This window comes from Electrona antarctica (genome assembly GCF_951216825.1).
Source record: "Electrona antarctica genome assembly, chromosome: 4".
In the NCBI taxonomy this organism is placed as follows: domain Eukaryota; kingdom Metazoa; phylum Chordata; class Actinopteri; order Myctophiformes; family Myctophidae; genus Electrona; species Electrona antarctica.
Window position 1 is genome coordinate 40,426,291 of NC_136809.1, and position 12,714 is coordinate 40,439,004.

Genomic DNA, 12,714 nt, shown 5'->3' on the forward strand with positions numbered 1-12,714 from the left:
ATGTCCACGACATTCATATACACACGGAAAAGGTAGTAGTAGTCATAGTGGTAGTAGTAGTTATATATTACACGACGACTGAATTGACTATAGTTGTACTTAATTCATGAATAAAAAAGGGGTAAATTGGCCTGGGCCGTGGCTCAACGGTCCAGGCACCTTGGCCGGTAGTCCGAGTCTGGCAGTGTGCCACGGGTTTGACTCCCGATCCCGACGGCCTACTGCATGTCACTCCCCCATTTCCTGTCAGCCTACTGTTTGTCCCTCTATAAAAAAATAAAATAAAGGCGAAAGCCGCAAAAAAAAACATTAAAAAAAGGGGGGTAAATTGAGGTTACTTTCCGCTACACTTCTTGCTACAGTAGTACTGAACTGACGGGTGGAACATTTATCTTAACAAATCACTGAGTGTTAATCTCGCCATGCAAACAGCTCAGCATCCCCATTCACCACCCTATGCCAGCCAGCGTTGCTTGGCTCCACCCATTTACCACCCTATGTCAGTCAGCATTGCATGATTCAAAACATTTACCACTGTATGCAATTCAGCATAGCTGAAGTTCAAATGATCTTAACAGGCAAAGATTGACATCCCGGTGAGTTTAAAAAAGATATAGAGACAATGGGTCATACTCATGATTTATTACAATACTTTAATAATAAAAACTGCATGAAAATGCTTTGACTCTTCCAAAGTACAACTCGATTAAGGCTCATAGATGACAGAAACCACTCAACATAAACTCAACATAAACATGAATTATAAATATTTTCTTTTGGGAGGAGAAAGGTTGAGGTAATGGTTTCCTGAGCATGCTGCACAACGACAGGAGGCTTTGAAGTGAAGTACTGCACTGGTTCCCAAACTGGGGTGATTAGCTTACTGTGCAACAGCATTGTCATCTCACTCTACACTACAGTAAACAAACAGCATACTGTAAGTGTATATGTACACAAGGTATCTGCACAAGTTAAGAAAGAGGCAAACATTGTGAAAACAGCCACGCTTGCCTTGGTAGTTTGGTTGTTTTCACACTATTTACAGAGTCAAACAAAATGTAATGGCTACAATTCTAAGTGCTTGGTTCCCCAGTTCAAATATTCTTTTTGAGGGTCGTGGCCTGAAACGTTTGAGAACCCTTGGTGTACTCAAATAGGTACCAGAGACAAAGCCCTTTATAGATGCCATGGACCTCATTTATAACTAGCGTGTTAACTTTACTCCTTCTCAGAAACAGACTGAATTATGTCATACCTGCCTGTAGCTTTTCATTCAATTGATAAATGTCAGAAAATAGGAGAAAACAATGCAACTTTTGGGTTTTAGTATCAAAATCAAGTTTTTCATTAACTAAACTGTTGCCTTGGCTTTACCCATGAGAGCAACATTTGTGCACAATAGTATATATATATATATTTTGTTTCAATATGTCACTGTGTACTAAGTGGAAAAGACTACTGTGTTGGTGCCTGGACATGGACAATAAATACAAGATGAATTCCAGTACAACAAAGTGCAGAAAGAAGAATATTGTTGCTGTGGGGCAGAAACCTTTTTGTCATTAAAGAAGCACTATGTAACTTTCCTCCTCTACCCCAGATTTGAAGCTGGTTTCCTGCAGAGTGCTGACATTTTTACAATTGAGCTAATATAGCCTGCCTGCTATATTATGATACATTGACCATTAGGCCAAAATTTGTGTCAGATCCTGTGTCTAAGTGAGACAACAATCTTTGACACGATCTAAATGACTCAATAGAAGAGCAGGGAGACAAAATACAACCACCCCAGACTGCCAAAGAGGTGCTGGCCTTTGGTCCGACTTACTAACAGTCCGACACACATTAGTCCGACACCCTACCCCAAACACTAACCTAACCCTAACTGCATGTGGACGCCACAGGTGATTTTGAATGGGTTAGTTTTAACCTGCAGCATGTCAGGAGCCACGGGTTAGTTTTAACCTGCAGCGCATGTCGGGAGCGACGGTGTTGTCGGACGAATGACTGTTGGTATGTCGGATAGACGTCTGCACCCCCGATGGCGATCTTTACGACTTTTCTCCCAATGGCGCTCCCTGCTTTAGACGACTTTGACAACTTTTTTTTTTATTCATTCAGAAAGAGATCGCTGATATCTACCGTCTAGCAGCGGCCCCGTCGCTAGGTAACGCTCACCTCGGCTGTGGTCCCGCTCATCCACTGCCATTATAACCGCGATCTTAAAACCATATTTTCTCAGAATCATTTCTCAGATTCAGGTGTTGGATCAAAACCGGGATGTTAGCGGCTCATTACTAAATCGTTGCTACCTCACAGTTACAATATTAACGCTTCTGATGACTTATTAAGAAACAGTAGCCAGTTTAGCTTTAGCTGATTTTGCTTCCTGTTCATTTTGGGGTCTTCAAAAATCAAAGTACCGGCTGTATCTGGTGGCAGGGAGGGGACTACAGACTGAATCAATGCTGGCAGTAAACAAGTCATACTCTACCATACAGATTGGACAAAATGAAAATGTATTCAAAAAATATACTACATACAGACATACTATATTTATATAAAAAGTTATATAGTTACACTTTAACGAATGCCCTATTTAAACTTTGTGAAAGTCTGTCTGTGGGTTTTAGGGTTAGGGTCTTCCATTGGAAGACCCTAACCCTAAACCCTTTTTTACCCCATTTCCTAAAAGGTAACAGCTTTGGACATAGGGTACAAGGTTTCCGCCCAACAACGATATGCGAAAATGTCATTCACTGTATTTTATTACTTGCAGCATGTGTGACTACTCTATATGCCTGTAAAATAAATGACATTGCATGCTGTAAACGGAACCCTAGAAAAATGATTGGATGAATAGATAGAGCGCGTCTGTGAAATGCTGCCTGCTCAGGCAGTATTACAATCTCTTAGATGAACAAAATCAAGTGGTTCTGTGCAAAGGATAGGAATGGATAGCAGTCATATACAGTATGATACACATATTACCGGTAATACATTTGAATGATATAGTCTGATCTAGGACACACAAGTGTGTTGTCCGGTGAACGTAGGTCTTTAAGGCTTTAATGCATGTATGAATGTATTGTTTTGAAACCAATACTGGAGAAGAAAAGGAAATAGTCCAACCTGGACAGGAAGTCATTACATCATTATGACATTGAAGGAAGTTACAGTACAAAGAGAGCAAGAGAGCGGTCCGAAATGCATGCGTACACACACACACACACACACACACACACACACACACACACACACACACACACACACACACACACACACACACACACACACACACACACACACACACACACACACACACACACACACACACACACACACACACACACACACACACACACACACACACACACACACACACACAAAACTAGCTGCGGTGAGCAATGCTGTCTATGCTCTCTTGAATGTTGCTCATCTTTTTCAGAACCTGGTTGATCTTGGCCTCATCAAACTCCAGACACACAAACTCTGAGTCCTGCAAAAGAGGATTACCGGTACATTATTATTACATTTTAAAGCATTTAATAATAATAAAGCCATCATGGTGTTCGGTGTCTTGCTCTCAGACACACATTGGACTGCTGTGGATATTAACCCATTAAGACCTGAGACTGATTCTACAAATGTCAGTTTTCAGAATAACCTATGTTTCTATATCAGTGGTTCTCAAACCTTTTCATGTCAAGTCCCCCCAAAATGACATGCATTTGGCTGTGGACACCGCATCTCAAAATATTTAGTTCCAGGGACCCCCAGAAGCAAAGATTTGAGTTAAAGTATGGTTTAAGTTAAAATTATTGTGTATAGTATTAATGTATAGTTATATAGTATACACATTTAAGTAGATTGTTTATCATAGTCTATAGAAACAAATATATATTGTCTCTTTTAGCCTTTCTCTGTGTTCCTAAAATGTCCATGATGCACCAGCCTGGCACATCCATAATTATGGTCAATAGCCACCATGTTTGTGAAATTACTAATTTAACACTTTCGGGGCCTTAGATTAATCTATCCATCCTATCTAGGCTGCCAGGATTGCTCTATTACCTTTGGAGCATACGCCGAAGTATTTGCAGCTTTAATCGACGAAAATAGTCCCATGGTTTGTTGATGAAAAGAAAAACATGCCGCCATTATGATGCGAAACGAAAACAGCCTGCACAGCATGTTGTAGTCCAAACAAACCCCTGTTCACTTGCATTGAACTAATTTTCCCAGAAGCCCTAGCAGCCCAGAGCATCGCTTGACTTCCGGTTTCGTCATCATAACGCGACGGCCTCGTCACCAGGTCTGCGACAAATCCGCTCTCTCTTTTTAATTATTAAAAAACGGCGAATTAAACACATTAAACAAGCGTATTAAATGGTAAATGGTGCATTTATATAGCACCTTTATCCAAGGCGCTTTACATAGATTGTGCATCAATTCACCCATTCACACACACATTCATACACTGATGGCGGCGGAAACCATGCAAGGCACCAACCAGCACATCAGGAGCAATTTGGGGTTCAGTGTCTTGCTCAAGGACACTTCGACACTAACTCTGGGGGAGCCTGGGTTCGAACTGGCAACCTTCCGGTTACTATCCAGCCACTCTACCCCTGAGCCACCGCCGCCCCCGTATTAGCCATAACCATATAAGGAGTTCCCATTGTCTAACCCCAATATTCCATCCTGGCAAAATAAATCAGTCAGCTCCATATATGGAGCTCATCGATACAGGTGTGAGAGCCGAACCTCTAGTGCCTAAACTGTGCGTTAGTTATAGCTCTCATAAGTTAACCATTGTTTAAAGAAACCATGGTATTCTCACAGCCATTTCTGTGAGAAGTAGTTTTATGTTGTAGTTTTATGTTGCCGGACATTCAATGATTTCACACTAATGAGTCTGATAAATCATGAAACATCTATCTAGTTGCTACTAGAACAGTGGCAAGAACGACCACTAACAAACCTATTGCCTTCAAAGCGATAACTAGTATTTAGTAGCAATTGGCTGGTGGCAGAGATCATCATAGCGTACCTATTTTCATTTTTGGCAAATATTTCCACAATTTTCCAAAATATTTCACACAATAAAATGCAGACCTACAAGCTCACAAGGTGCAAGGATTCGACACGTTGTGTGAAGCAGCTATTTTCACTCTTCGTCGTATGATGAAGTATATAGAGCTTAACGACTTAAAACCCTATATACTTTGTTGAACCCCAAGAGTTACCTCTACCCCAAAATAACAAATCTACCTTGTAGATTTGTTACATCTATCTCAACACGTTGCGAGCTTGTCGGTCTGATATTTTTCCTGAATGTTCGCCTCAGAATACGGAGAATAGGGACGCTAGGGATTCCGTGACATAAAGGTTGCACAGAGCTCTATTCATCTCTCTCCATGTGCGTGACAATAACATGTGACCTGTGCTTTACATTCTATTTAAATATGCATGAAGTGGAGTTCAGTGACATCTCTGTGACACTGACATGACATGACCCTGCCCCTCTCCATCCACCTGCTTTATCCATTGTCCTAAACAATGGATGTCTCGCAGGGATCCTTTTCTTCAACACCTGTTGCCTGGTTACCACCATGTTGAGCTTTGAGCTACATTTTTATGTAAGAAAAGTGCTATATAAATAAAGTTCATTAACATTGTTCCGGGATAGAAATTGCATCACTTAATCACCCGTTTACATTTGCATTCTGTGTGGACATACTCATGACAAAAACAACAGTTTGAAGAACTATATATTTTTTGGGCGAATTAAATTTCATGGAAAAAAACACCCCTGCTGTGTATCTGCACAAGGATCTCGAGGAGTGAAAGGGCTACAGTCACCAAACCTTGAACACTACAGATGTATTCTAGTGATGTAATGGTTGAGTGGATAGTACACCGGCCACATACTTTAATCATAACAAGCTTTCCCCGGTTCAATTGACCCCTGTTGCATGTCCTTCCCCCACACTGCTCCCAGTTTCCAGTCTGTACTGTCCAATTTAAAACCAAGCAAAACAAAGTGGTTTTTAAAAAAAACAAAATCAATCAAATTAAATTCAGCAAAAATAATAATATTTAATCTTGACGTAGAAAACATGAAAAAACAAAATACACACTCTTGAGCTAATCACTAACTAATCAGCCATTATAGGTATAATCCACAGCAGTACTGTGTATAGGTTGCTATGGGTGTGGGTGGACTTGTTTGTATTCTGATCCGATAGGCAGTGCCAGGAGAGCTCAGAATCAGATCTGGGGGAAAGGGGAGTCGTGCCTGACTCTATGACAAAGTAGGAAACACTCATGGGGGACAATCTGACATACATGATGCCACCAGGTCTAGGGCTGTCACCATTACAAATGACCATGAATTGTCACACAAATAATTGCGATTAACGATTTCATTGTGTTTCTTGCATTGACCATTGGAACGTTACAATTTCTGTTTCTGTTTGCCTTCTCTCAATTGTCAAAAAACAACGTTCCTCTCTTATCAGTCCCATTCTTCTTATCACTAGCGTATAGTAGCAAACACTAAGAATGTGTGTTTCTTTCATTGGGACACGTCTCAGGTTCATGAGGAGATGTCATACTGACTCACTGTTGCAGAACATGGCTTTCCTGATCCTCTCTACCCTGTGTGTACTGTAGTGTGTACTACTGGCTCCAGCATCTCATTGTCATTCTAGAGAGACAGCAGATCAAATAGGATATGCCAAATACCACATGGTAATAGCACAACATTCAGAGCAGCATCCTCTATTTGACTATCGCAATGTGTGTAGTGCTTAAACACTTTCAACCTGGCGTCCCTGTAACGAAGACTCTGACTAGGACGTTGGGCTATATGATATATGACATGTTTAGTATGACAATCCCTATATTTGGGCCCGAGCCGACCTAGTGCTGATATCGATAGATATGGTAGAACCATATATGGATAGAACCATATATGGATAGATCTAACTGGCTTAGTCATCGTGACAAGCCTGGTCGGAGAATATATAGAGGGTCGGCTTCAGGGAGAAGGCAGAAGTCAAAGCATCCTGGTTTAAGTTCTAACCGGACACCACTGCGGGGGTCCTAAGCTAAGTAATCAGCAATACAGCCTTGAGCTATTTTATATGGTCCTTCTTGAGTACGGATTAGGGCTTACCGCAGTAACGGGATGCTGAAGTCTTCCAGACACATACGAACCAAGGTATCTGGCTTTACAACCCATATACCTTGAGTAGCTTCCATGACTCAGTGGCAAGATTCTAACCAGATGGTAACCCAGTCGCTGCCAGAGTCTGAACACTCTGGCAGTCCTGGCTGCTCCGCAGGTGAGCAGCAGCATCTCGAAGCGGTGAGATGCACTCTGTTGCCGCCAGAGCATGAACGCTCTGGCGGTCCTGGCTGCTCCTTAGGTGAGCAGCAGGGTCTCGAAGCTGTGAGACCCACTCTGTTGCCGCCAGAGCATGAACGCTCTGGCGGTCCTGGCTGCTCCGCAGGTGAGCAGCAGCATCTCGAAGCGGTGAGATGCACTCTGTTGCCGCCAGAGCATGAACGCTCTGGCGGTCCTGGCTGCTCCTTAGGTGAGCAGCAGGGTCTCGAAGCTGTGAGACCCACTCTGTTGCCGCCAGAGCATGAACGCTCTGGCGGTCCTGGCTGCTCCGCAGGTGAGCAGCAGCATCTCGAAGCGGTGAGATGCACTCTGTTGCCGCCAGAGCATGAACGCTCTGGCGGTCCTGGCTGCTCCTTAGGTGAGCAGCAGGGTCTCGAAGCTGTGAGACCCACCCTGTTGCCAGAATCTGGATGCCAGAATCTCGGAGCCGTGAGACCTCCCCGGCCCTTAGAGTCAGAGAGCACTGGTGATGTGCAGAGCACTGGTGATGTGCAGGAAAGAGAGAGCAATGGTGATGTGCAGAGCACTGGTGATGTGCAGGAAAGAGAGAGCACTGGTGATGTGCAGAGCACTGGTGATGTGCAGGAGAGAGAGCACTGGTGATGTGCAGGAGAGAGAGCACTGGTGATGTGCAGGAGAGAGAGCACTGGTGATGTGCAGAGCACTGGTGATGTGTAGGAGAGAGAGAGCACTGGTGATGTGCAGGAGAGAGAGCACTGGTGATGTGCAGAGCACTGGTGATGTGCAGGAGAGGGAGAGAGAGCACTGGACATGATCACCTCCCTGAAAGTGGCCGGGGTTGAAGTGATGGCGTCGTGTTGTAGACGCCAGGGTCGAAGTGGTGGCGTGGTCTTGTAGACGCCAGGGTTGAAGTGATGGCGTCGTGTTGTAGACGCCAGGGTCGAAGTGATGGCGTCGTGTTGTAGACGCCAGGGTTGAAGTGATGGCGTCGTGTTGTAGACGCCAGGGTCGAAGTGATGGCGTCGTGTCGTAGACGCCAGGGTTGAAGTGATGGCGTGGTGTTGTAGAAGCCATGGGTCCGAAGCTGTGGACCACCTTTGATACGGTCAAGAGGGCGTTACTTCAAACTGGAACTGCACGGATTGGCTGACTCTGACCCATTGACAGGGAACGCCTTTAATGGGTGGCATGTGATTTGATCTTGAGGTTTTCTATGACCCACCGTAACATCAAAGAAAGAAAGCGGGACGCCTGGACGCCCTCAATGGGGTGGTCTGAATGGCTGACGCTTGATGTTCAAGCCTCCGTATGCTTGTATTGGGGTGGCCTGAGGGGTCTACTGTTCAAGCCTTCTAGATATGGTACAGATTTCCATGGGAAATCTGGGGGTGGCAGAGTGTAACGAAGGCTTTCACCTAGAGCTTTAGATGTCATTAGGGCCAAAAGGCTCTGGTGGATATCATGAGAGCATTGTCTGGACAGCATGATGATGCAAGGGCATCGGAGCTATATCAACACTCCCATAGATGTTGGAGCAGTCGGAGGACGGCAGAGGCCAAGCAGGTCGGATTGAGGGGTCAACCTGAAGAGTTGCGTATCAGAATCATGAGAGATCTTCAAGTTTTGCACGGGGTGGCTGTATCTTCCGAGGTATCTCCTGCCGTACAGCCAAACCAAGTCAATAATATTGAGGGAGCATTGATCGCCAAATAGCTTGGATTGTGAGCATACACAGATCGTCAGCAGACTAATGGAGAGAGATTAACATCTTCGAGAGCCTCCCTTGCTGGATAACTACCAGGCCTGGCCTGTTAGAACCTAGCCGAAAGAAAGGACAATTGTCTGAGTCTTCTGGATGCGGTATAGATTTCAACGTGAAATCTGGGGTGGCTGTAACGAAGACTCTGACTAGGACGTTGGGCTATATGATATATGACATGTTTAGTATGACAATCCCTATATTTGGGCCCGAGCCGACCTAGTGCTGATATCGATAGATATGGTAGAACCATATATGGATAGAACCATATATGGATAGATCTAACTGGCTTAGTCATCGTGACAAGCCTGGTCGGAGAATATATAGAGGGTCGGCTTCAGGGAGAAGGCAGAAGTCAAAGCATCCTGGTTTAAGTTCTAACCGGACACCACTGCGGGGGTCCTAAGCTAAGTAATCAGCAATACAGCCTTGAGCTATTTTATAGTCCCTATTGTGGGCATATCATTATAGGCGAAAATTATCGAAAGCTTTTGGAAACGTTCAGATATTTTCAAAAATCGTTAAAATAACATATCTACAATCTCGGCTATTTTTGCCACTGGACACAGCAGTACGACGAAATATAAAATAGTGGTTCAATGATGTTCAATAATTTTCCACTGTATCATTTAGTTTCATTATTTTACATGGACAATGGACATCACAACAGGCATTATGTCATCTCTGCATAAAACAATTCACTGTCTGGCATACAGTGCATACAGTATCTATTTGAGGGCCCATGGCCCAAGATACTGTAACTGTGGTCAAACCAGGGAACAACATGTGTGCTCTATTATATATTGGGCGTGTCTGAGCTACATTTTATGACACCTTGCTATGTTATCTGATATGGTGCCAATAACCATGGGTGTGTACTGTGTATGCCACCTACAGTATGTACAGTAATGGTGTATGATGATTAAGCCTAATTTATGATCCATAGTACTATGGTGTTGCTTGATTTGGTTACATTTATTTGTATATTAGACTTCTATGGTTTGAGTACACTACCCATGCAGCATATTTGGAGTTTCGGACCTTTTACTTTCCCAAAATATCGAATCATATGCATCTCGAGATCCATATTGGAATGGCGTTTCTCCAATGTGGATCTCGTCAAGTCATACGGTATGACTCCAAAAAAGGTTACAGCTTAATCAAATATATAAGTTAAATATTTCAAAAAGTACAAAACATGGGAAATGGAGGTGCTAAGTTAGCTTACTGGAAGTGTACACAGTTAACTCACCTGGTCAGCCCTGCCTAGCTCCAGTTCCACTAACGCCACAGGGTTGCTGTTAGCCGTCTCGCCCCTGCTGGCCGCCGTCTGCAGGTCTACTCTCCAGGACAGACCCCTGAGGCCTGGCTCCCAGCGGCTCTGTCCCAGCAGGCTCTCCCTCACACGGCTCCGCTGGCTCTTCCAGAAGCGAGAGAGGGCAGCGGCCTGTTCGCTGCTCACCGCCCCGCCACCCTGCTTCCTGGTCTGGGCTGTAAGGAAGGCCTCGAGCTGCTCATGATCCATGTCTGCCACGGCAATGGACTAGGAGATGGAGAGGGACAGAAGCGTGGCATTGTATGCATGATCGTATTTGATTAAGGGGGAAATGTTTAGCAACATAGTAAGTCTAAATAAATCTTGCTACTACCACCCAAGTAAGAACTAAAATAGTAATCCATTGTACTGAAAGAATAGGAAACCAAATGACACTTTGTTATCAACAATTCTGTGAGACACCTGTGATCATAGCTATACTGATAGGATGTATTAGTGCTGCCACCTGCTGGAAAAAATAAGACCAAGAGAAGATAATATACAGTATCTAATAATAGTGATCTTATTATATTAAAACACAAATTAAAGTCATGCGTCTGACCCGTGTCGTTATGAGAGCAACTTTCTTAACTCCAAGCAGCCATGATGTGTGTTCGTGTTAGGAAGCTCTCATTTTACATAACTCGATGTCCTCTGTATATGTGGAATTTTGAAGGTGATACCCAGGACGAGTGATTTAAAACAAGTGCTGCAGAGACAAAGAGGATAACCCAAGCTGTCCGTAGGTGGTATGGTTTATCATTGTTTAATACAATCAGAGATAGGACTTCTCTGTTCCATGAATGGGTCTGTCAATGATATGAATGAACTACACACAAGTAGATTGTTAGAGTCAAATGTCAAATGACACATTGAGCGTGAACTGGACAGTGATGTCTTGGAGAAGTAATGTTAGCTTTAACTTGAAAATGTATCCTCTGATTCTCAGTATATCACTGTGTGATACCAGTGGTTCTCAATGTCCAGGGGTCCTTGAGGGGAGTTCCAGGGTCCCCAGTTAAGTGAAACAGCTGGAACCCAACTGCAACTCTGAGAGAGTACAAATGGAACCCATGGGAAGTTGGGATTCGGGAACCCATTTGTTATGAGTTATAGGAGTCAGTGAGTGTCCTAATGCAATACCAAACTTGGGATAGGCTACAGCAATCAATTCTTCATTGCACGTTGTCCTCTCCTACGACCCACTTCCCACTACAGTACATGTGAGTCAATGTGACAAACAAACCCAGACAACAAACGGTTTGTTGTTTTGTTACAAACCCACTATGTGACATCATCAGACAAACACACAGTCACAGAGTACATGTTCAGTAATACCAAATACACCTGCTTAGACAGTCTCAGTGCTAATTTGTAGGTCAGACTCAGACGTTATAGTGTATTGTATAATATTATCATGTTGTGTGCGGTGAAAGACAGCAGGGATACTACACACATGATGTACCTTTATAAGGCCTTTCATCTTCTCGTACAAGGCGTAGAACTCTTCCTGCGGGAGGTCAGGATATAGTTCATTTTTCAACAGTTCTTCGGTGATTTCCGTATTATTGTAATAGACACTTTGAGCAATCCCATTTAGAAGACCGATCAGAGATTTTGCTGCATCGACGTCCGCCATGTTGCCCTGTTATGATCACGTGACTGTCTCACATCACGTGAACGTCACGCAGTAAGGGTAACTCTTGGTAACGTCACACCCACGACAGACAGTAAAAAAAAAAACTGTGGAATAATAAAAAACATAAAAAAAATACTGTGAAAAGCCTTGCAATACGAGGAAAGAACAGCAAAGGAAAATTCTGACTCACTTGTCCATATCCACAGGTAGGTCCAAGAAAGAGCAAAAGAGTAGACCAGCCTCAGACATATATATGTGAGTTATAGTTTGAAACTTTGATAGCTTGAAATCAGTTTGTCAGGTGGATTTGAAAGACAGCGCTGGTGGTAGGGTCTACAAATATGCAACTTCACCTGACTTGAATTTACCTCCCAAAACAAACTAATTCGACTACTTCTCGGCCTGGGGCCCATGACCCGCCAACCCATTTTGCTAGTCTAAACTGGCTCCAGGTATAGAAGACAGAGTTAAGCAATTGAAAATGGGATTAACTTTAAAAATTGTAAATGCAACCTTGCCCTCAATGCCGGGCCCGCATACCTGACTAACTACCTCAAAAAAGTGAGCGACACCCACAAATTGCCACAATACAAAACAGCCAATAAGGGACCAAAATTCTTGGTGAC

The 12,714-nt window shown here is 43.5% G+C and overlaps 1 protein-coding gene across 2 annotated transcripts; it reads right to left on the reverse strand.

Annotated features, from left to right (window-relative positions):
• Positions 1-625: 625 nt before the first annotated feature.
• Positions 626-12,140, reverse strand: commd1 (copper metabolism (Murr1) domain containing 1). Of its 2 annotated transcripts, XR_013789941.1 has the most exons (4): positions 11,915-12,140; positions 10,387-10,677; positions 2,424-3,499; positions 626-2,091 (listed from the first exon to the last, which is right to left on the reverse strand). XR_013789941.1 is itself a non-coding variant. In XM_079500229.1 (3 exons), the coding sequence occupies exons 1-3, from the start codon at positions 12,086-12,088 to the stop codon at positions 3,392-3,394; spliced, it is 573 nt and encodes a 190-aa protein (XP_079356355.1). In that variant the 5' UTR covers positions 12,089-12,140; the 3' UTR covers positions 626-3,391. The 2 variants fall into 2 exon arrangements, 1 of the variants encoding a protein (XP_079356355.1); XM_079500229.1 differs by having other exon boundaries at positions 626-3,499.
• Between the last annotated feature and the right edge of the window lie 574 nt (positions 12,141-12,714).

What these genes read in the sequence shown, in the direction of transcription:
- commd1 (XM_079500229.1), bottom strand. Translation starts at nt 12,088, where the DNA reads ATGGCGGACGTCGATGCAGCAAAATCTCTGATCGGTCTTCTAAATGGG. An exon ending in AGATGAAAGGCCTTATAAAG is followed by an intron (nt 10,678 to 11,914) that starts GTACATCATGTG and finishes TCCATCTCCTAG; the next exon opens with TCCATTGCCGTGGCAGACAT. An exon ending in AGCTAGGCAGGGCTGACCAG is followed by an intron (nt 3,500 to 10,386) that starts GTGAGTTAACTG and finishes CCTCTTTTGCAG; the next exon opens with GACTCAGAGTTTGTGTGTCT.